This window comes from Nipponia nippon, unplaced genomic scaffold (genome assembly GCF_047370975.1).
Source record: "Nipponia nippon isolate SJK-2023a ecotype South Korea unplaced genomic scaffold, ASM4737097v1 scaffold_3, whole genome shotgun sequence".
Taxonomy (NCBI): domain Eukaryota; kingdom Metazoa; phylum Chordata; class Aves; order Pelecaniformes; family Threskiornithidae; genus Nipponia; species Nipponia nippon.
Genome location: NW_028262347.1, coordinates 57,103,454 through 57,126,914, shown reverse-complemented (window position 1 = coordinate 57,126,914; position 23,461 = coordinate 57,103,454). Strand labels below are relative to the sequence as shown.

The 23,461-nt window shown below is 45.5% G+C and overlaps 1 protein-coding gene and 1 long non-coding RNA gene across 2 annotated transcripts in view; both read left to right on the top strand.

The window, feature by feature from the left end:
• Window positions 1-1,791: 1,791 nt before the first annotated feature.
• LOC148054648 (uncharacterized) lies at window positions 1,792-10,002 on the top strand. The gene is made up of 3 exons (XR_015706815.1): window positions 1,792-2,012; window positions 2,420-2,482; window positions 9,831-10,002. It is a non-coding gene; the product is annotated as an uncharacterized LOC148054648 (long non-coding RNA).
• Window positions 10,003-12,178: 2,176 nt separating this feature from the next.
• The window catches only part of GRAP2 (GRB2 related adaptor protein 2), a 106,670-nt gene continuing 95,387 nt past the window's right edge, over window positions 12,179-23,461 (top strand). The window contains exon 1 of the mRNA XM_087767335.1: window positions 12,179-12,197. Coding sequence (XP_087623461.1) covers window positions 12,181-12,197 — 17 coding nt within the window. The 5' untranslated portion in view covers window positions 12,179-12,180. The remainder of the gene's footprint in view (window positions 12,198-23,461) is intronic.

Here is a 23,461-nt window from a genome sequence, read left to right as displayed (position 1 = left end):
AAAGACTTTATGTGGCAGTCAGAGATGGTAACTGCAGATAGCACAAAAATCAGAGGAGCAGCTGGTTTTGTTTCCTCCACCAATTCAGAGAAGATTTTGAACCTTCTCTCCAGATTAGCAACAGGGAAGTTAACACTAGGACTAAGGGCTTTCCTCCCATGCAGAGCCACCATATATCGATGCCTATCCTGTTACCACCAGTAAATATTATCTCGGAGGCATTTGAATACTTTCCCTGTTTTTCTGGAGGTTTTACCAATGCCACTGCTCTCTGTTCAGGCAGGAGGCTGAGTAGCCGCCTTAGGCAGTGGGCAATCCTGGGCAAAGAGCCCACACGTACCTACAGCACAGCTCTGCAACACGCTGCACCTCCCCAGCATGCATGTTCTGGGCAGGTCAGAGTTGCTTTTTGTACGCGGGTCAGCTATACAGCACGGTTATGGAAGAGCTGGCTTTGCCAAGCATGGGCTACAAGATATATATTATTTTCAAGCTTCTGCTTCCTAGCCAGGGGCCAACCTGAAGGACAAGGTGGAGGAGGAGGTGGTTGGAGAGGAGGTGGGTTCTTCCCTCCATTTTGCTCCCAGCTCCTGCCCAGCAGGACTCTGTCAGGTCCTATCTGACATCTCTAAAAAGCATCTTTTCTGTCTGGGCCACTACTTGAGAAGGGAGAACAAAGTGAGCACAAGTGAGCCAGAGGTGTATGTTCACTTAAAAAAAAAATTAAATCTGTTTGTGACCAGCAGCAACTGAAGCAAGCTGTTATTTCTCTTTTCCTCATGGACAGGTGGACTTCCAGGGCTCAGGCACATGGGCCAGGGCAGGAGGTGCTCACAGGATGGTATGAAGGGCCACGTTTGGACCCTGTGCGCCTGACAAAGGCCTGTGTCAGCACTCCCTGATGCAGAGGGGAGGATGAGCAACACCTGGCCAGGGCGGACATGGGCTTGGACACAGAGGTGGTGGTTTCCCTCTCCCTCCTCCAGAAACATGGGTGAGAAGGAAGCTTTTTCCCTGACACCGGCTGAGCTTTGTGCTCAGCCTTGCTTCGTCCTGCTGTGTGCTAATGACAGCACAAGGAGGAGAGGAGCCGGAGATTGACAGCCATGAGGGATTTCCATTGCTGTTTAGGACAGGTCTCTCTCCATCTCTTCTTCTGTCTTTCCGTTTATTTTGCCATCTCCCTCTTTTTCCTTCCTCCACCCATTCTCCAGTCCCACACCCTTCCCTCAAGGCCAGCCCTCCTCTCCCTTTTGTCCTGGTCCTCCTTGCCTTTTCTGTAAGTGAGGAATTAAACAAGCCTCTGTGGAGAAAAACCCAGGTAGTAGCTTCTCCCTTTATTCCCTAGCTATGATACCAATACAACTAAAGAAGAGGCACATCCTAAGGATGCCACATTTATTTTAATATCAAGTCTAGCATGCACCAGGTCAGGGTTTCATGAGCATCCTTAGAGCTGTATGCATGCTTGCAATGCAAGAGCTTGCAGTGAGGTCTCAAAGCCCCTACATAGCCAGGTCCCTGATGCCTGAAGTAGCAATAACCACCCTCCAGGCACTGCCCCACACGTAGGACCAGGGAACGTGGGGTCTGACCAGCACAAAGAGCTACCCATCACTCAGATGAGGCCCACCTGGAAATTTGGTAATAAAGAGGGATATAGGGAACCAGCCTCAGGGCATTTGTATTTAGTGGGTAATGGAGGAACCTGAAGGTAGTAGGAGCAAATAAAAAAGGAAGGACACAGACAAAGGGTTTCTTTGCTTTACAGAGCTTTCTTGGCTGGGGCTGTCCCTTGGTACTGCTATCTCGTATCTGTGCCGTCAGTGTAAATAAACCTCCTCTTGTAAACGCTGACCTCAAGCTATGTAGTAAATTCTGGTGCTAGCCAAACCTGTGCTTAGTCACTCGCAGTGGTATGTTGCTTCTCAATATGATGCTGCTGTATTGCTTTCACCGCAAGCACCAAAGGGAAAGGCTGTGAGATGCTTTCCTTTGGGTCTCAATTCCAGGTATGCTTCAGCATCTGGCCAATTTTTTTTTATTGCTCACTCTCACTCCTCATATTGTAAAAGCAGCAAAGTTTCCCGTTACATTTTATGCCACGTTACTACTTGAGTGCTGACTTAATCTCTCCCTGTTAATCTCGGGATTAAGAAAAAGCTGTTCAAGTATGACTTGAGCTTTTAGAAATATTTTCTCCTTTTTAAAAAAAAAAAAAATTAACCTGCAATGAGCAATGCTTTTTATTTAGAACTGAATTAATGAATTTTAACTGAAGATGGGTATGTTGGACATTAATATATGTATAATTATGCAAAACCACTGTTATGTCTCTAATGAAAATTAGATTCTACTACTGAGGCTGTGTTTGGCGATAGTGTATATCTTCATTTGCGCTGTATTTTTTTTTTCTTAGCTGCATGACCTAGGATTACAGTTGCTATGGCGATAAGACAGTTAGTGAAGGAAGGAGTGAAAGGTAAGTTTGTATGTCTGCCTGTGTGGTGGGGGTGGCGGGGGGGGGGGCTGGCAGTCTCTTTCCCTGTTGCTGCATCTGCCTCCTGCTATTGCTGGGACTGAAAAGCACTATTGCACAGGCTATGGTATTTTCTGAGTAGCTTGGGGATGAGTGCTCAAGCAGCGGTAGCAAGGGTTTTATTCCCCAGCAGTATATGTGTGTGACCAGGCCATGGGATTTCTGTGCTGGGACTGCTTTTTAGTGGGGGTGGGAGGGGACTGATCCCCTGTGTGCATCTCTGTGTCAATGGTCTTAGAGGGGTTTAGAGGTGTAAACCTCTACCTTGCGACTACTCATGTATTTGTTGACCTGCATTTGCGATCCTGCGTGACCTGGGCTTGGAGATGGAGATGCTGAGCATCAGTGGCAGCTCCCTCTCCCCTGTACCCCGAGTTATGTTACCAGCCCTTCTGCTGGGGTTTGCTTCATGGTGCTTGCTGCAGGAGAGGCAGCATCCCCCAAAACCCTTCCAGCAGCCAGTGCCACATCTAGACCTGAGCAACTAGCTCAGGAGTGTGGGGGTTGTTTTCCTAAGTAATTGATAGTGGAGGAAAGTCTGCCCTTGGTGCATCTTTCTTTATTGACGAGGAACATACACAAAGTCCTGTTTCCCTAAACACAGCTGCCCAAAACTCCAAGTGTCTCTCCTAGCCTGCGCTCTGCAGCCAAAGCTCTCTCTTGGCTTGCTCTGTGTTGTGCGGGATGTGCTTCCCTGGCTTCCTGCCTGCCTCTCTGTCCTGCTGCCCCTGTCTTTCTCTGCACCCTTCCATCAAAACTGCCCTTGCCATTTGCTTTAAGCTCTTAGTGGAAATGCTTACCATGGAAACTCAGGCTGACCAGCCTTGGTAATTGCAAGACTGATTCAGGCAGATTTTTTTTTTGCAATTGCCTGTTCCAAAATAACTGAACAGCTTCCTTCTCTCTTTCCTCCTGAAAGAACAGTGGCTGCTACCACCACCAGCTTGAAACATTTTCATTTTATCTTCCCAATAGCAATGCTTTTGTAACTCTGTGGAGCTCTGGGTTGTGTTCTTCTTGGGTACATTGTGAATTAACATATTGAGGGCCGGTGAGTAAGTCTCAGGCTCTCATCAGTTGGTCTCAGTAGCCCTAAATATCTTCTTGGGCTTGTTAAACTTTTTATTAGGTATAGATTTTCCACCAGAGGTCTTATTACTGTGATTATCAAAAGACATAAGTGTTTTAAAAGAGTTTCTCCTCTTCTGCCCTGCCATGCTTTGTGTTTTTCCCCAAGTGAACTCTTTGCCTGCTTGCAGCTTATCAACAGTGAAACCGCTTTAATGCAAGCAGACAGCACTCTCCCACTCACTTGGACAAGGGTAAGGCAAATGAGCTGGCTGACAGGGACAATCCTGTGCTTGTACTGCTCTTTTGCCTTGAGGAAAACTCTTCCAAGCCACTGAGCCTCTGAGAAGGGGTCCTCTTCATGCTCAGCCACCCTCTTATCCACAACCATCAGCATCCATCAGTGGCTGCACAAAATGCCTGTGCTCACAAACAACTCCACAGCTGGGGGAGAAGGTGGAAAAACTTGATGGGCAGTGCCCAGTGGTGACTAGAGAGCAGGAGGAGTTGCTTGTCAGTCTTAAGGTAAGGGTGGGAGCTTGAAGGAGCTGTATTCCAGCCTGTTGGAGAGTTGTTGCCACCCTCTCATGGGAGAGAAGATATTCTTGGGGCTAAGGCTTTTCTAGCTCAGAAGTTGGGGAGCACTGAAGTAACAGAGCAGCTGTTTCACCTGCTCCTCCAGTGTGAGTCTGTCTTCCTTCCAAATCCCAAATATCATGGCAGGCGCTGAGGGCTAAACAAACCTGTGGCCTGCTCCCAGCTGCCCACACGGGACCGCTCAACAAAGTAAACTCGCCTGCATCTTCTCCAAACCACAGGGCTCAGCAGAGCAGGCTGCCCAGCTTTCCCCATGAGGACTGTTTCAAAGTGTTGGCAAATGTAGCCTGGAGATAAAGAACATGTTTCTGTGTGCAAAACCTGAAAAAGCAAGAAAGAATAAAGAGCTGTACAAGAGGACATGCAGCTTAGAAGAGAAGGAGTGGAACAAACACATTTTTGTCTCCCCTTCCTGAGGCGGGGAAAGCAACAAGGTGGGAAAATAAATGGCTCTTTCTCCTGAGAATCCCTTCTGGCTGAGTCCTGCTTCAGCTGTGCCACATCTCAAGGTGCCCTTGCATAATAGGTATGAGGCTCTGCAAGTGGAACCAAACAATAATGAGGATGATGGTTCATCTAGCTTGGCGGTGTCGCCAAGGTTAAGTCGGCCTATGCCCTACCAGTGTCAAAACTGCTTCCATAAAGAAAAAAAGATGGGTCCTTATCATAGAAGACTCCCTTCTGAAGGCAACAGAAGGCCCAATATGCAGACTGAACCCATTTCTCAGGGAAGTCTGCTGCCTCCCTGGGGCCCAGGTTAAAGATGTGAAGAGAAAGCTTCCTACTCTGGTACAGCCCTCAGATTATTATCTATTGTTGATTTTATTATTTATTTTTATTATTTTTTATTTATTTTATTATTTATTGTTGATTTTTTCCAGCAGACAACTTAGCAGATGTCTGCTGGAAATACAATACAGTGGAGAGGAAACAGTCTAGGAGGCTCCTGGAACATGTGGAAGATAACTTCCTGACACAGTTGGTGAGTGAGCCAACTGGGGAAGGCACCCACTGGACCTGTTTTTTGTGAACAGAGAAGGATTTGTGAGTGATGTGATAGCTGGAGGCCGTCTTGGGCATAGTGGTCACAAAATGATAGTTTTCAATTCTTGGAGAAGTAAGGAGGGGGGTCAGCAGAACTGCCACCTTGGACTTCCAGAGGGCAGACTTTGGCCTGTTCAGGAGCCTGGTTGACAGAGTCCCTTGGGAGGCAGTCCTGAAGGGCAAAGGAGTCCAGGAAGGCTGGACATTCTTCAAGAAGGAAATCTTAAAGGTGCAGGAGCAGGCCATCCCCATGTGCCCAAAGACAGGCCGGCAGGGGAGAAGACCCCCCTGGCTGAACAGAGAGCTTTGGCTGGAACTCAGGAAAAAAAGCAGAGTTTATGACCTTTGGAAGAAGGGGCAGGCAACCCAGGAGGACAACAAGGATGTCGTGAGGTTGTGCAGGGAGAAAATGAGAAGGGGCAAAGCCCAGCTAGATCTTAATCTGGCTACTGCCATAAAAGACAATAAAAAAATGTTTCTATAAATATATTAGCAGCAAAAGGAGGGCTAAGGAGAATCTCCATCCTTCATTGGATGCAGGGGAAAACATAGTGACAAAGGATGAGGAAAAGGCTGAGGTACTTAATGCTTTCTTTGCCTCAGTCTTTAATAGTCAGACCAGTTGTTCTGTGGGTACCCAGCCCCCTGCGCTGGAAGACAGGGACAGGGAGCAGAATGAAGCCCCCATAATCCAGGGGGAAATGGTTAGCGACCTGCTACACCGCTTAGACACACACAGGTCTATGGGGCTGGATGGGATCCACCCAAAGGTACTGAGGGAGCTGGCAGAGGTGCTCACTGAGCCACTTCCCAGCACTTATCAGCAGTCCTGGCTAACCGGGGAGGTCCCAGTTGACTGGAGGTTAGCAAATGTGGTGCCCATCTACAAGAAGGGCTCAAAGGAGGGTCTGGAGAACTACAGGCCTGTCAGTCAGACCTTGGTGCTGGGGAAGGTTATGGAGCAGATCATCTTGAGTGCCATCATGCGGCATGTACAGGACAACCAGGTGATCAGGCCCAGTCAGCATGGGTTTATGAAAGGCAGGTCCTGCTTGACTAGCCTGATCTCCTTCTATGACAAGGTGACCCACTTAGTGGATGAGGGAAAGGCTGTGGATGTTGTCTACCTAGACTTTAGTAAAGCCTTTGACACCATTTCCCCTAGCATTCTCCCGGAGAAACTGGCTGCTCATGGCTTCGATGGGTGTACTCTTTGCTGGGGGAAAAAAACTGTCTGGATGGCCGGGCCCAAAGAGCTGTGGTGAATGGAGTTAAATCCAGTTGGCAGCCAGTCACGAGTGGTGTTCCCCAGGGCTCAATGCTCGGGCCAGTTCTGTTTAATATCTTTATCAATGATCTGGACAAGGGGGTCGAGTGCACCCTCAGTAAGGTTGCAGATGACACCAAGCTGGGTGGGAGTGTTGATCTGCTGGAGGGTAGGAAGGCTCTACAGAGGGACCTGGACAGGCTGGATCGATGGGCTGAGGCTAACTGTATGAGGTTCAACAAGGCCAAGTGCCAGGTCCTGCACTTGGGTCACAACAACCCCATGCAGCGCTACAGGCTTGGGGAGGAGTGGCTGGAGAGCTGCCCTGCAGGACCTGGGGGCATTGGTCAGCAGCCGGCTGAATACGAGCCAGCAGTGTGCCCAGGTGGCCAAGGAGGCCAATAGCATCCTGGCTTGTATCAGAAATAGTGTAGCCAGCAGGACTAGGGAAGTGATCGTATCCCTGTACTCAGCACTGGTGAGGCCACACCTTGAACGTTGTATTCAGTTTTGGGCCCATCACTACAAGAAAGACATCGAGGTGCTGGAGCGTGTCCAAAGAAGGGCAACGAAGCTGGTGAAAGGTCTAGAGCACAAGCCTGATGAGGAGCGGCTGAGGGAACTGGGGTTGTTTAGTCTGGAGAAAAGGAGGCTGAGGGGAGACCTTATTTCTCTCTATAACTACCTGGAAGGAGGTTGTAGCGAGGTGGGGGTCGGTCTCTTCTGCCAAGTAACAAGCGATAGGACAAGAGGAAATGACCTCAGGTTGCACCAGGGGAGGTTTAGATTGGATATTAGGAAAAATTTCTTCACCGAGAGGGTAGTCAGGCACTGGAAAAGGCTGCCCAGGGAAGTGGTTGAGTCACCATCCCAGGGGGTGTTTAAGAGACATGTAGATGTGGTGCTTGGGACATGATTTAGTGGTGGACTTGGTAGTGCTAGGTTAATGGTTGGACTCAATGATCTTAAGGGTCTTTTCCAACCTTGACGATTCAATGATCTCATCTACAAGCTGAGGCTTGCCAAGTTGTGGTCCCTCTTGCAGCCAATGCCTGGGGTGAAGGTGAATTCAAAGTAAAGGCAGCTTTATTGCATGACCCCTGGGGAGTCCGGTTAATGCAACAGGTTGCATGGTAGTAGTGAACAGTCAGATGGTAGCAGTCCTTAGAGGGGAGGCATTAAGTCTCTCAGGCTTAGTTATGCTGTGGGTCCAGCCCAGGTCAGTAGCATACAGAGTCGTAAACCCCAGGCAGAGGTTTGGGAGTGGTCTAGCACCTTTGGGCTTCGGTTTCCATCTGTCAGTGCCAGATCAGAAAAATCAGTCCAGCATTGACCAGTCTCTTCATCAGCCGTTGACTTCTCTGATGTCCTCCCTTAGCCTTCTGGAGGTCAGTACTGAGGTGGGTGACATGGGGGTGTGTGTACATACAAACTCTCAGTGCCTCTGCCAGCTGGGTATAAACAGAGGGCTGGAGGCAGCCTGGTTGGCTGTCAGGCTGGCCTCTTCTCTGGAAGAAAACCTGCTGCAAAAAATAACAGATAATTTCATGATTCCCCCCCCCCCCCTTCCTTTCTGTAAATATTCATCATAAGCAGTTAAAAGGGAGCAGCTGCAGACGATGAATCCTGGCTTGTCATTGTCCTTCATCAGGAGGACAGCCCAGTCAGCACTCAAATATCCTTCCCCTCTCTCTGGCCCCCTGCCGGCTCCGTGTGCTGCATCCTTATGCTGCCGTGGGTTCATGAAGAGCATATAGACAGGGATGCAGCAAACATGCTGTGCCTGTGACTGTAATCTCAAATGAGCTAGTCAGGTTCTTAAGGACAGAAGCTACTACCAGGGTAGGACCCCTTGAACAGATGCAAGGTGGCCATGTGGAGGGATTGCCATCACAGGTTTGGTCTCTTGGGGGGAGGAGTGGGTAATGGGGTCAGATGATGTTGCAGCCTGGCTTTTACATCTTCAGACACTGATGCAGCAGCATGGCTCCATCCCTTATGTCCTGCCCACGAGAGTGCAATCAAATACAGGCGTGTCATCTTGAGGGCCAACAGGTAGCCAGGAGCTCTATGGATGGAGCCGTGAGCATCCTGTGTGCTTGGCAGGGAAATGAGAGAGGTGGCAAATTCTTCTCATTGCAGGACAGAAGGAAATGGTGGTATGTGGGAGGGATGCAGCTGGCTGATGAATTTCCCACCTGCTTTGGGATCCAATGTAATTGCAGTGTTTATAGGCAGGTTATCAGCCACAGAGCACAGCAAATAGGCAGCAACTTGGGGGGTGGGGGTGTTTTGGCATTTTTGTTTTGTTTTTCTCAAGAGCCATGAGATGATGTGATGTCCCTTTACACCAGATGCCTGTGCTCCCAGTTTGACACAGGTCACCAAGTTTCCTCCTAGACTCAGCTCTGGGCCAGCAGGGATGTGTTGTGTCCTCACCCTTGTGAGATGGCAGGGGGACGGGCTTTGGTTGAGAGCTGCAGTGGGTCCTCGGTGAGGACAGGCAGACACTGCTGCATTGTATCGCAGTGTCATGGTATGGTTATTCTCTCCTGGTGTCACACACAGGCTGCAGTGAGAGTGCTCTCTCCTGCAGAGGAGGGATGGAGGGCAGGTGGGTGAGCGCAGCCAGGATGTGGCTCTCCGAGGGGAGCAGAGGCAGTGTCCAGTTTCCATGCCCTGGCCAGCAGTCTGCTTCTCTTCTGCAGTTTGTCTCTTGGCAGCTGAAATCAAACCCCGAATGGCCTGGCAGTTTTAATACCTAGGGCATAGCTTGCCTACCTAAATCTTTGCCCTTGTCTAAGAAGTCATGACTTCTCTGAGCTTGCTGCTGAGAGTGCTGGATGAGGCTGCTCTGATCACTACAAGGGAATGTTTGCTCACCCTCCAGCTGGTGGGGTCCCCAGGCTCCCTTCTTCAAACCTGTGGCAAAGGCCTATGCACCTATTTCCCAAGCTCCACTTTTCCCACTAAGGTTTTCTTCTCACGTACAATAGGGTGACGAGGGGTGTGTGTTTTCTGTTTGGTTCTCCTCTTTGTTTGGGGGTAAAGTTTTTTTGGCTGGAGGTCTGGTGCCTGGGATTTCATCTGCAGAGGCCAGGCTCCTGCTGTAACTGAGTGCTAGTGACCTCTAATGGACAGCTCTGAAAAGCCTCACTGAGGGATGGAGGCCTTTAAGACACGAAGTTTTATTGTTATGGTCATTTTTATACATAGCTACTGTGGATGTGGCATTAGAGAAGTCTCACACATCTTCAAGGCGGTCCTGTTGCTTATGACTTGTGTATTTGCTTTTGCATTTCTATTCCTTCTTAGCCAGCAAGAAAGAAGCAGCTGAAACACCACAACCTGTTGATCTTTTATAGTGCATCCATTTTCCTTGGCATCTGGAGAGTGGGGAAGATGAAAGGAATGCAAGAGGGACAGATGGAAAATGAGGACTGTAGTCAGCTTCTTAGTTCTCTTTAAATAGCACGTTACCAACCGGGGCGCCCACCATGGCTCTACTGTGTTTCATGAATCTGTTTGTGATTTGAAGCACACAGATTTCTTTAGGTGCTGCTTTGTTTCTAAAAATTGGAGTAAAGTTAAATCCACATGAAAGATGAGCCTTTCTTGTCTCCTAAATCAAGGGAGAGAGATCATGACTGTTTGATAGCCTACCTAGTAGCGTACCCTGCAACCCTTATATTCATTGCTAGTAAGTGTTTGACATCCTGAGACACCTGCTGAAATCAAATAATTTGTGCTTACAGGTTGATGGGTGTTGGGAGCATTTTATATCTCTTTTCCTATAGCCTCTTAAGGTTCCTTTTTTCTTTTCTCTTTGGCTCTTGTGTCTCGGGGTGAACTCCAGTGGTGGGCCATAGGTGTGCTTTTTCAAAGGTGGGAAAGAAACAACACTTCAGCTATCCCTGTATCAGCCTCTTTGGGATGCCTAAAATACAGCACCTTATTCAAAGGACATCTGATTAAGTTAAAAGATGGCAAGCTTGGAACCAAGCTCCAGATCATTGCTAAGTCAAAGCACACTGCAAAACTAACTCCCTGCCCCAGAACAGCACCAAAAGCAGGATCTCTGCAAGATTTGTTTGGGCTGGACATGTGAGGGGGGACTGAGAAAATCCAGAGGTTTCAGATTAAAAAATTACATTTACTGATAGTATGCTAAACCCTATGCTTCAGTTCCTCAGCCAATTTCTATTTATTAGGAGCATAAGACTAACACAGAAGACCAATGCTTCTGCATCATTTACCTCTCTGTAGCATTTGGCAGTGGCCACAGGGAGATCGAACTGTAAGAGGCTTGGCCTGGGATGGCAGCCCTACCCTTTGCTAGGGAGCTGCACTTCTCCTTCCCTTGCTCCCTCCTTACTTGTGGCCACCAGCAATGTTTACAGGAAGATTAAGTGAACTGGAGGGTTGGCTGATCCATGGCATGACTTACAGCTTCCCGTTCCAGATGAATGAGCAGCTGGCAGAGTAAATGGGGGCTGTCACGTAAGCGGGACCTCCTGTTGGCTCATTTGTACGTCTCACCTCCTGGGGCAGGTCAGGGTGCCCAAGGAGGGGGGGAACCTTTGTTGGAGGTGATGGTGCTCCCCATAAAGGCTCTCAGCAGCTCCCCGGGAAACAGAAGCAGTTCCCATGCTGGGGCACCAGGGGCATTTCTGAGACAAGCTTGACACCACCAGCTCAAAAAGCAAATGAAATAGCCTGTGCTTTGGGATAGCAATAATTCAGGAGGCAAGGCTGAAATAACTAAATATGAATGGCTCTGTTAGGCGAGTCCTGAAAGGCGGTTATAACGATCTTGCACCAGTGAGGACGGTGCAAGGTGGAGGAGCAGGGAGAGAAGGGAGATTGAGGGTGGCGAGAGCAGATATAACCCAGAGTAATGACGTGGGGTTGAGCAAGGGAAATGGAGCCTGTGGATCAGCAAGGGATTACTGCTTTATTAGCCTCTGGATTAGTGTCCAGGGCCAGAGACTGCAGAATAGACTGTATTGAATTATTCCTTATCAGCTGGTGCTGACTGACTGACTCACGTCTTGTCCCAGTAAGCTCCCTGGTTTGGGGAGGTATTTTCTGTGTTCAGGCTGGTATGCCATAGTAAATAGCTTGGAAAGAGATGGCTTTTAGGAACAAAAAAGCCACATGGAGGTGAGAAATTATAGGAGGACTCGGGGGTGAGAGATTCACACAGTAGTTGCTCAATACTCTCCTTTTTCTTCCTTAAATTGGAAGGGCTCTCTTATCTCTTGAGATCAAGTCTCTCAAGACATAGCTGGAGATTTCCAGTCTTTGATTGCGATAGCTTTGATTCCAACACCTTTCCATGTTCCTATTTGTTCTTCAAAGCTGAATTCAGACTAGTCAAATCTGCTTCAGCTACAGGTCTAAAATGTCTGGGGATATAATTTTAACCACAGGAAACAGTCACTTTATTGAGATATGTGTGTGAATGAGGAAGAGAAACAGACCGTGTAAAGAAAAGAGGGCAAGTATGCCGGCAGCCTTCTTGTAATTGTGCCATGAGGTTGGAGGAGGCAAGGACAGAGATGAAGGTGGGAGAAAGTGATATTGCTTCAGCAGGGAATACTGCTCACTCTGAGCCAGAAAGCAGTTCCGCATCAGTCATGAATGTGGTGATCCCAGGTTTTGGATGAAATACCAGCCCCGGTATGTCATTAGCTTCTTGTCACTAAAGATTTTTTTGTGCAACTTTCTCTGGGAAAAGGAGACAAAAAACTGGTTTGCCTAGCTATCCTCTAGATGGGAGGAAGGGTGAATTATGCTTTGCATTTCTACTGTCCTAGGTTTCTGCCACCTTCCAAGCCTCCTGGAAGCATAAAGAGGCATGGGACTGGCTATGAGAGAAGTTCTGGTTCCAGTGCTGTGATGGACTATTGAGAAGTGCTGTGTATTGTAAGATAAATGAAGGAAATCTCTGTTACAGGGATATTACCCTTGGTCTGTGGAAAAGGTTTAGGCTCTGCAGTATCAAAGATGGTGTTACACTAATGTTTCTAGCCTTTATTCGCAAAGGAAAGCTGCTAAGCATGAACCAATTACAACCTCATCCACTTTGAGGCTTGAAACAACAAACAACCAAAATTAAGGCTTTTGAGCAGAGCTGACTCTCCCAGGCATCCAACACCAGAAATTCCTGAGTAAAATGCTGGTCATTTGAATATGTGAAATTTGTTATGATGCAAACAAGTGAGAGCTGGGCACTCACAGGCAATGAGGAAAATGAAGATCCACCTAACAGCAAGGCTCCTGCCTGTAACGTGTTTTGCGATGTAGAATGCAGCAGTGAGTTTCTATATGAATAATAAAAATTAAAATTGTAGTTCCTGGATGGGCACGGTGGCCTGCCAGCAATCTCTGTGCAAATCTCCAAGCTCCAGTATCTAGGTGGGATTGCGCACCTTAACGAGCTAGTGTGGTCCACAGCTGGAAATACAATCCCTCCCTGCTCCACACAATCACACCGGCATATGAGGGACTTCATTTCCATCACACTGTTAACCACAGTATTTAGACTAAGTGAGCGCATCCTGTGGCCTGACTGACTTCTCTCAGAAACCACACTGAGTGCTCCTGGCCTAACAAAAGTGTTAAAAGCAGGTTTTGCCTGGGCTGTGATCACACTGGCTCTTGAGAAATATTAATCTTCACCGGGCTTCACTGATTGATACACAGCTGGGACACCTTTGAGGAAATGCAGGTAATTCAGAAAGGAATGTTGATGAGTTACTGGGTAACACCTGGGCCCTCTCTAACACTGTGGTAGAGGCATTTTGCTGCTGGAGGTACTATATTTTCATTCAGAGATAAACCCAAAAGCTTAGTCATTAGTGATGCCATAACATCTTCCACATGAGTTTGAATGCAATCCTCAATGTTCCACTAAATTTCACCTAGAGAAAGTAGTATTCTGCTGACTTGGCATTTGTTCTGTAATTCAACTAGAACAGTTACTCTTAATTTTCCTCTCTCTGACTCTGCTATATAGTTTTATTATGTGCTGTTGTGTAACTTAGTTCTGATGTGAAGCCAGCTATATTTCAGAGTTAGATGAATGATTCCTATATAATATGCATATACGTCTGCAAAGCACTTTGGATAAAAGATGCTAAGAAATGCAGGTTATTATTTTGCCTTTCCCTGGGTTTTGCTTTGTTGCTTGCTATTTAGCAACTTTGCTGTTGTTCTGTCTCAATGCCTTGTTGAATGAAGTGTTCTGAACAGTTTTGGGAGCGCTGGCATATTTTATTAATTGCCTTTTACAGGTTGTTTTTCTGTCTCTTTTGAAACTCTCCATTTCACAGACATAATGAAAAATAAATGTTTTAAACTGAAGTTTTAGCAACCAAGGCAGGGGAGGAAAGAAAGCTCAGCAAAATATATGGCCGATTTTAAACCAAGCTTTGGGGTTGATGTGATACCAGAGACTCCTGTCAGTAGGGTTTTAGGGTACAGGAATAATAATAATTGGAAAGGAGAAGAGATGGGTGCACAGTGTTCCAGGTAGGATAAAATAAACCAGCAACCCATCTGGGTCTCTGACAACTTCTCAAAGAAGGGTTTTGTACTCTGAGATTTGTTCTGACAGCAGTGTTTTGAAAATGCTTAGGACTCTTGCCATCACATTTCTTTTAAAGTCTGATTACCTTATGTGACATATCCTGTGCTGTTGTAAATTGATACAGCTTCATCAACTTCAGCGGCATCTTGTCAGTGTACATCGGCAGAGCATTAGCTCTCTGCACCCAGATATGTTGCCTTGAGCTGGGTTGGGATCTCATAAGTCATTATGGGACTGATGAGAGAGTGATGAAGGGAAGACATAGGTTATGATAGGTCGTGGTGAGGACTGACCAAGTAAGTGGAACTCATTTCTTTTTGATTTATTACTAATTCCAGTTTCTCTCTATGATTTTGGCTCCAGGACACATTATCTTCAGAGATATAAAAACTTGTAGCTACTAAGACCTCCGTGCCATCCTTCATAAGAATGGGGATGATATTGGTTCTGATGTTCTGGCCAGAACCAATATGAGGAACTGTATTCACCCCACCAAAATTCCCCTTGTAGCTACCTTTGATACTTTGCTGCTTGTCATAAGGCTACTGTGCGATACTTATGTGCTGCAGTGTTTCATCATAACTCAGGTATAAGACTTTCTCTACAAAAGATGGTTTGAAGTGTCCTTTGGCATCCATTAGTGTGAAAGGTGCCATGGAAATGTAAATCATGTCACTGGCTGTCAAGAAGCACCTGGCCTTCAAAGAATGTCTTGCCACTTTACTGAGGGAGGGGGCGAGGAGGCCAGAAGGGCAAGGCAACGGAGAAGCTGAATTTTTCATTTCATTTAGAGGACTCTTGTCTGCAGGCTAGTACTCAATACCCCCCTGGGAGTGGAGCTCGTGAATGAGAGGGTCACAGTGCTGCTCAGCTGGTGGATACGGGAGAACACAGGGTTGCCCTTGCTCCTGTGACACTGCATAGGCAGTGCTCTATCACCTGGTGGGCAGATGATTCTTCCTGTGGGTAATGCTTCCCACTAATACAGAAACATTTTGCTCTCTGGACTTGAGCAGACACTGTCTTTTCTTATGGTTTGGGGGTCTGAGCTGCAAAGGCTTCCCCACACTGGTAGTACCAGGGAGCACAGTGCTGGGACTCCCAGTCTGGCTTGGTAGGAGTGGGCTCAGATATATATCCAACCCTCATGGTGGAGTTTTTCTTGTCTTAGTCCAGCCCTTATTCCAGCTGACTGCACACAATAGTATTAGTGTGTCTTCCAATGTGCAAAGTAATATTTAGAAGGGCTGTTGATCTTCTGTGTAAGAGCATTGGCTGATTTGCCCAGGTAGATCAGGTATAAACCTCTGGTATACCCTAAGGTACCACTGTCCAAGCCAATGATGGGCCAATATATCTCCTGTGATGATCCAAGGACAGCTCACTGTGAGATGACTGGTGCTACGAAACAGCCACTGAGAGCTTGAGTTTGAAAATATTATGACTCATTTTTTGATGCAGCTTAGTCAATTGGCAGGTTGCAAAGGTCAGACTAGGGCATCTCTTAATCCACAGCAGAATGCTTTGTGTCTTTCCTATAATGTCTTAAGCTTAAAAAAACAAGCAAACAAAAAATACCCAACAACAAAAAAAAATTCAAATGCATCATCTTCATCCAGTCTGAGCCCCAACCCATGATAGTTCACCAAAAAGTATTATTACTAAGAAAGTGAGGGTTTTTTGTTGAAAAGCTGCATCTTTCACTGAATGGTATCCTACTTCACATCCCTTCAGCTTATTTTATTTTGTAGCTAGGTGTAGGTCAGGTGGGTAGATTTGCTTCTCAGCACTTCTTCAAGGCTCCCAATGAAGACATCAGTTTTGTCAATGTGAAGTGCTATGGTCTACAACAAATCTGGTCATCACTGGGAGGACTCAGTGAACTGAGGGTATTTGCTATGTGGTCCCAGAAAATAAATCCTAATCTTCTAGGGTAGGCACAGGCTTCAGGCTGTCCTTAGGCTAAAGGAAATAGATTCAAGTCTTGCTAAATGGAGCGTTTCCCAGTGACATTAGAAAGCAGAGAGTAGACTACTTTGCCTCTGTATCATGTATGTCTTGAATCTACCTATGCATGTATGTCAAACAGATAATGTGCAGGTCTTCAGGCAAGAATCCTGACTCACTCAGCCTTGCAAATGGCTCCCTAATGGACTTTGCTTCAAGCCATATGACTTTGAAAGTGGCAGCTCCTTAAAACATACTGTTTAATTTCTGTCTAATGGTTAAACTTGTATAGATGGGGACAAGTGCAGACTGTGTTATGAATGAGGATTGCTCACCCTGTTAAAAGTAAAGCTTATTGGAAAAGGAGCCTTTTCCCTTAGCAAAAGGGTTTTCCACCAATATTAGGCAGGTCCGTCTTGCAGGGAGATGACACAGCTGAGAGAACGAGGATTTGAAAATAGTATTCACGCTCACATACGTGAAGCATGTTGTATAAAGATTTTGCTGCCGTGCATCTGCAATGTTTGCTCATTGATAAAGCTACACAGATTATTTAGTAGTGACTGTAACACTCTTGCTAATACTGTGTGTGCTACTTATATGCCAAGTGCTATTAAATAACTCTGGTGTTGTCAGAAACCAATTTTTATAAGAGCTGCAATATCTGAATTTTGGTATAATGACAGACTCCTAATCATGTATAGTATATCCCCTCCTTGTCAAGAGAACATATTGTGCCTCTGAAGTAAACATTTATGCAAAAGTGGAATATTTTCTTGTACTTTCCCTAAGCAAGTCAGCCCCTGTGACTACACAACTTGTGTGCATGTGCATACAGCATGGAGAATTGGCAATGTCTATGTGGTAATGATTTTAACTAGCTTTGCATCCAATTTTGAAGCCTTCTAAATCCCCTCAGTAACAAAGTCCATTCTCTTGATTGTTTATTTGTGTGATGTGTGGCAAATAAACCACATTCCTGGCAATTTAAAGCTGTTTTGTTGGAATGAAACTCTAATATGAACTGTGCTGTTTGCTTTTTGCAAATGCTTCTTTCTCAGGCTCTATCTTAAAAGTGAGTTGGCCTAGAAACTCCATTTCTGCAATAATTCTTGATGATATACTGACATAAAGTGTGACTTCGGATCAAATTAAGAAATGTTTTTTAAGCATTTGGCAAGGCCTCTTTGAATTTTTGCAATACTCACTGGCTCCAGACTGTAAAGGTAGAATTTTCCAGAGCATTCAGCACTTATCTAACTTTTCTGATCCACACCTGCTTGGATTTCCACAGAGCAAAGGCTGGACAACACAAAGCCCACTTCAAGATCCTATCCAAAAGGTCCACCATAGGCTGGTGGTTCTGGGCTGTGGAAGAGGGACTGAGGTTTCCAAACTGCGTAAGCCCAGCCACTTGGGTTAAGACAGCTGGCAGTTGGTTGGACTGCACTCTTGCAGATAGTTAGTGTTAAATTCCACCAGCTGAACTACTTGGGTCCAAATTGGTTATGTGCTCTCCTAGCATTGCCTGTGAATTTGGTGAGCTGTGGCTGAGCCCTTCTTCCATGACAGACGACTGATGGGCTCTAGCCAAGAAGCCAGTGGAGTCTGAAGTAAAGGGATGCAGAAGAGTATGAAGGACGACATGGGGTCCCACCAGGGATGCTAGATTGCTGAAAACTGACCCAGGGCTTGATGGAACCACTTTGGGCCTGTGGCATACCTCATGCAGAAGGTATGAGTCAAAGCCATTTGAAGTCCATGAGGGCTTGTCTGTCACTCTCCATGAACCATGGATCAGGGCCTGTAGCAAGCATGTACTCCTTCTTAACCTGCTCTGTGTGTCTTTGCAATGTCACCAGCTGAACTGGGAAACTGACACTCTTATACAGCAGAATAAACCCCAACAAAACACATAGGTAAGCAAATGCAATTTAGCTTTTTTTACTGAAGCTGCTGCAAGCTACAGAAAGGTGGGAATTACCCATCTAAAAGCAAGATCAGTTACCCCTTGTAGAGCTGGATCTGGGGTAGTGACTCTAAAACAGTCAAGGGTTTGCTCTGCACTTTGCACCAAGGATGTACTGGGAATATTTTTGATGGTGTCACTGGGAACAGCATCTGGCCTATACCAATCTCAAATCACATCCCTTCTGCACATAAGATTCAGTCTTAATTAATATCAGTGATATCTTAAAAGGAAAAATGCAAATGTAAATGCAGGCCTCTCTAGATCTCTAAAGTAATGTCCTGCACATAATTTTCCAGCAAAATGGGTTGAGGAAAATGTTTCTTGTGCTTTAACAGTCTCAGAAATAACTTCAACTCATGTTACAGTTCAAGGGCCAGCACAAGGATTTGCAATGGCATGAAAATATTGTCTTTTCCTAAGTGTTATTGACAGGTGTACCTTGTTGATGATGCTATTCCAAAAAAGCAATGTTATTTTAAAAAAGGAAAGCCATTCTGCAGGAAACCAACTTCCTTTTCCTCTTATGTGTCAGCTTCTAGCCAGAAATATATAGGCTAAACTGGAGAGAGAGGGTTAGGGGAGCGTAGAGGAAGGGAAAGTATGAGGGTGTGCAGATTGTATCTCTTGTGCCTTGGATGTTGCCCTTCACAGCATTGCATCCCCTGCAGCCCCGCCATCGTGCTCTGAGCTGAACCAGAAGCTGCCTGGAGAATTCTTTCTCTTAACAAGAGCTGAAGTGTATCTCACCTGCTTTTCTCTTGCTTTCCCTACCTCCCCTTCCAGCAGAAGAGAAAATATGAAATTGAGCAGGTCTGCTTCCCTGAGTAATGCCCTGCGACCTCCATGGATCTCATTGTTTCACCCACTTACATCCCAGTGCTGCAGTTTACATGCAGGAACAGCCTCCCCCTCACCTCAAGAAACAGGATATCACAGAAAAAGCTTTTGGTGTGACATGTGAGCCAAAGACAGGAACTGCAGATGTCACCAGGTCAAGAACCAAGAGCACATCCCCACTGGCAGTGTCTGTGCTGGCCAATTCTTAATGCTTCTTGCCCACACATTGCTGCTGGCGGAAGTAATTGGTGCACTGATGTAAGTCACTGGTGTCTCTAGCATTGCCACCTCATACCGTGTCAATTTGCTCACTGTAACATAACTGAGATTTCTCTACACAGTATGAGGAGGCCAAGCTGCAGTCCATACAGACGTACCCTAGGTAGATTAAACCACAGATAGGAAGTATCTGCAATGAGAACACAGAGGTGCAGCCATCTCCACAGGTGTCATACCATTAGCTGGGCACACACACCAATGTCTGCGCAGCCTGCCCGCCTGCGATGGTTACCTCCACTGAATCTAGCCTGCGTGGGCTGAAGTCACGTCTCTTGCTGCAGTTCAGGCGCACCTGGAGGAATAGGAAGGTGAACAGCCCCGTGCCACATCTGCAGATGTTAATGAAAATAGTGTTGGCTGGACCAGATGCAGAGAGGCTTTGCTCTCCTTCTCTGTGCTGCTGCTGTCTCCCTCTCCAGGGTGGCACTGTCACCACAGGTCTGCTGATCACTGAACTCTCATTGCAGCAGTGTGTGTGACGCATGGCGTAACACGGTCCTTTGAGCCCGGGCATCAGGAAACAGGGCTCTGAAGGGAAGGTCATTGTTGTTGGCAGAGCTAGGGCTGAAACAATGTCAGTGGGAACAGTGACCAAAACAGGGGGAAAAAAAAAAAAAAAAGAGAAACTGTTCTTTGGTTCTTTGCCAGGAGATGATGTGGTTCTCCTAGTGTGGGTTGCCCTTCAAGAGAGGGTGACATCAGGGGCTTGGAGATCTAGACATAGTTCTTGTCTTTGCCAATGGACACCCGCCCTGTGATTCTCAGACCTATTCTTTCAGCTCCACTATTTTATTTTTTTTATTTACTGTGAGATATACTTCCCACATGGGAGTGTTTTGTCAGACTAAATTCAATGATGCCAGTGAGGTGCCCAGACAGAACAATGATGGAGGGCATTAAAAAAAATCCTGTTAAAATTCATCAAGATTTGTGTAGCAGAGGGGAGTTCAAGGGAATGCATTGGAAAATCACCTTGTCACACTTCTCTCTCATTAGTCTGAATTGCATTCAGAGGGGTATGTTGTTGTGGTGCAACTCTGTGTATATATATATTTTTATATATTTATATGTATATATATCAATTATTTCAACAGAGTGGAAAAAGAAATAAAGTAGCTGTATATATCTAGTATCTATATAGATTTCTGTATCTTTTCCAAAGTGAGGACATTTGATTTTTTCTTTTTTTTTTTTTTCTTTTTCCTTCCCCAGAATGTAGCTAGTGGTAATTTTTCTCTTGTCATCTAATCGCAAATAAATCTTCTGTTTTGTTTAGTAATTGAAATTGGCATTTTTGTGTTTATTGCTCCTAGGCACTGCACTGCAGGAATCAATATCATATGTGACAGTAGCAATTGATTTGTGAGCAGTGGCACCCACACTGAGGATTTCAGGCCTCAGGGATCAAATACCTTGAGAGAGCAGTAAAGTCATTTTAAATCAGGAGGGATTATGAGGAAAGGGAGATGATACCCAGGCTAGATCGTGAAGCCTAATACAACAAACAAATCAATTCCTTGCTTTGTCATAGATTTTGTGTGTGATCATATACAAGTACTGAAAATTATCACAAGTGTAACTTAATTATGCTGTAAATTTTGCACCATCCAAAGCAGTACCTTGACTGGTCCGTACTTTTGTTTGCATTGGTACTGACAGCTGAGGATTATAACCAAGGAACATCCTCAGTGTAAACACGTAAAACATAGGCAGTGGTTCTTTGGAGGTGAACCTAAGCTCGGTGCTGGGCTGCTCCTTTCTCAGGGAGATGTACCTGGGTGAGCTGGTGGGGACAGGACAGCCCAGCCTCTGAAGAAAGACTGAAAGGATAGAATTTCTTCAGTTGTCCCCTTTTATTGAAACCATATGTGAAGGTCTGTCAGCAAGAAGATTCTTAACTATTATTAATGAATGAATGTCAGTGGCAAGGTTATTAGATTTGCAGACGCTTTGGTTCCTTCCTCCTTTGTCCAAGTGGCAGAAGCTTTCTCTGACAAAATGTGCAATGCATGGCTGTTCCTTAAATTTCTAGTTCTAGTCTCAGTAGGATTGCAGCAGATAATGGTGTTTGGCGGTATACCCTGGGCTTCTTTAAAGCGGGGGTGGATAAATGAAAGGTGGACAGAGCATGAAATGCTACCTTAGATGTCTAGGTAAAATCAGGCAATGCTTCTGCTGTTCTCAGCATTCCAGTCTGAGATATTCCTGGCATGCTATTCTTTTGCATACATTGGTCCTGTGAAGCATGGCCTCTTCAGATGAAGAGGCAGGGATTAATGAGCCACATGGAAACACTAATTTGTCTGAGTTAGAGGAGATTAGCTTTGCTTAGACCATTAACATAATTAATCTTGAGACTAGAAATGTTCATTCAGTATTGCAGTCTCACTGGGTTTTTTCAGAAGTTGTAGTCCAACGATATTAAATGAGAATTTCAAAATACATATTTTATTTTAAAATGTGATCTCTGTTCTTTGAAAGCATATAGAAGCTACAGATATGTAGAAGAAAGGTAATATCTCATTGCTGTAATAATTTATCCCACTATAGTGTCTTGAGGGGTCCCAAAGTGGTCAGTTCCTCCAGGAGCTTCAAATTAAGGGCTGCATATAAGGTGTACTATGTTAAGGGGCAGAAGGGAAGGAAACCCCCCAGACAAGTTGCAGAGCTAGAATCCTTGCTTGTGTTTGTGCCCCTCTGTCCCATCACACTGTCTGGGGAAACATTTCTGGCTTTTAGCTTTTCCTCTTTTCCCCATTGCTAAGTCTTTTCTCCTCCCTTGTATCAAAAAGGACCTGAAGTCAGGCCATGGGAATCATTTGCAGTCATCAGAAGAGGGCTGCTATGGATCTCAGAAAGTATTCATAGTGAGAAAACTGCTGCCTTTAAGGGGACAAGTAGTTAAGGAGTACGGGTTCTTGTCCAGTTGGGGAACACCATTTTTCTTGCATTTTGTGGAGCGGTAACTGGTTTGGAGGAGAAACTAGTAAAACAAAATAGTGGGGCTGATGAGAGGAGTTCATCTCTACCCCATCAGACTCCTAAGAATGGGTATGAAGTTGCACCTGTTTCTGTAGCATTTCACCTCCAACCACAGAGTAGTTTTCTTTCTTTACCCAGTCTTGGGGTTTGGGATCAATGCAGTACAGTTAGTTCAGCTTGCAACCAGCTTGACTTTTAAAATTCTGTTCCAAGACTTCTACAGTTACAAATCTATCTGAAAAAGTATAAAACATTAAGGGACTGGTGCTAAAATGAGTGTGCAGACTGAAGCTGTTATGGGAAAAGCATTTGTAAAAATGATATTGGGATATAGCTTGTGTTGTTCTTTCATTTGGTTTGAGGGAATTCAGAAATTCTTCTGGAAACATTTTTTAACATGGAGCTGCTAAGTGAACTTGTTCTAGCAATTTTCCAAAATGGATCGTTGAGCTTTATAACCTTAGACATGGGGTTTTATTTCCAGCTCTTTGAGAGTGAAGTGAGGAGCAGCTTTCCTTCTGACATTTACTTTAATTCATAAAAATTACAGGCATCTGCCAAAATATCCTAAATTGTGGAGGAGGTGGAAATTGGGTCATGGAGAAAGATTAATGTTGAACAAAAATATTTGCCAGTAGTTTAAGATGAGAAAGGGAAAACTGTGCGTGCTGTAGAAGAACAGGTTGTCTATGTTTTTTTTGCACGACCACGACTGGCTCATTACTTTAACAGAGAATGAAGAGAGAGGGTAATTTTCTTTGTGCTTGTTTGCTCTTCAACTTTTATACATCATCAGATCCCCGTGTCCTGCCCTTTTGATGGGGATTACTTGGATTTTATTTTGGGCCCCTTTATGGTTAGGGGTAGGCGAGGACAAATTCTCAGCAGACAAACCTTCCATAAGGGTCATATCTTATAAATGCAAAAAGCTCTAGACAACTAGGAACAGCCGTGGTAGAAACCTTCTAGCTGTTCCTCTGGGTGGACAGAGGGGGGAAGGCAATGTGCCCATAGTGGATTTTAATATATTCATCAGTGCCAGGCAGCTTCTGATTAACAGCAGTTGTCTCTTTCACTGAAGCATGACGATCGGAGCCCATCCATTCTCTCTCTCTCTGCATGCTGCCTTCCAAACAAACCTCACCAGTCACTTATTCTCCCATTAGTCCTTTATTAGACGGTGTCTAAACCACCACTTGAAATAAGCCATATTGAGTCTATTATTGGCATATCCACTCCTATTTCCAGTTCTCAGCTTCTCCAGTCAATGAACTTCTGTTATTATCATGTGTATTCTTCAGCGCCTTCAACGCCATCAGCCAATTCTCTTCATAT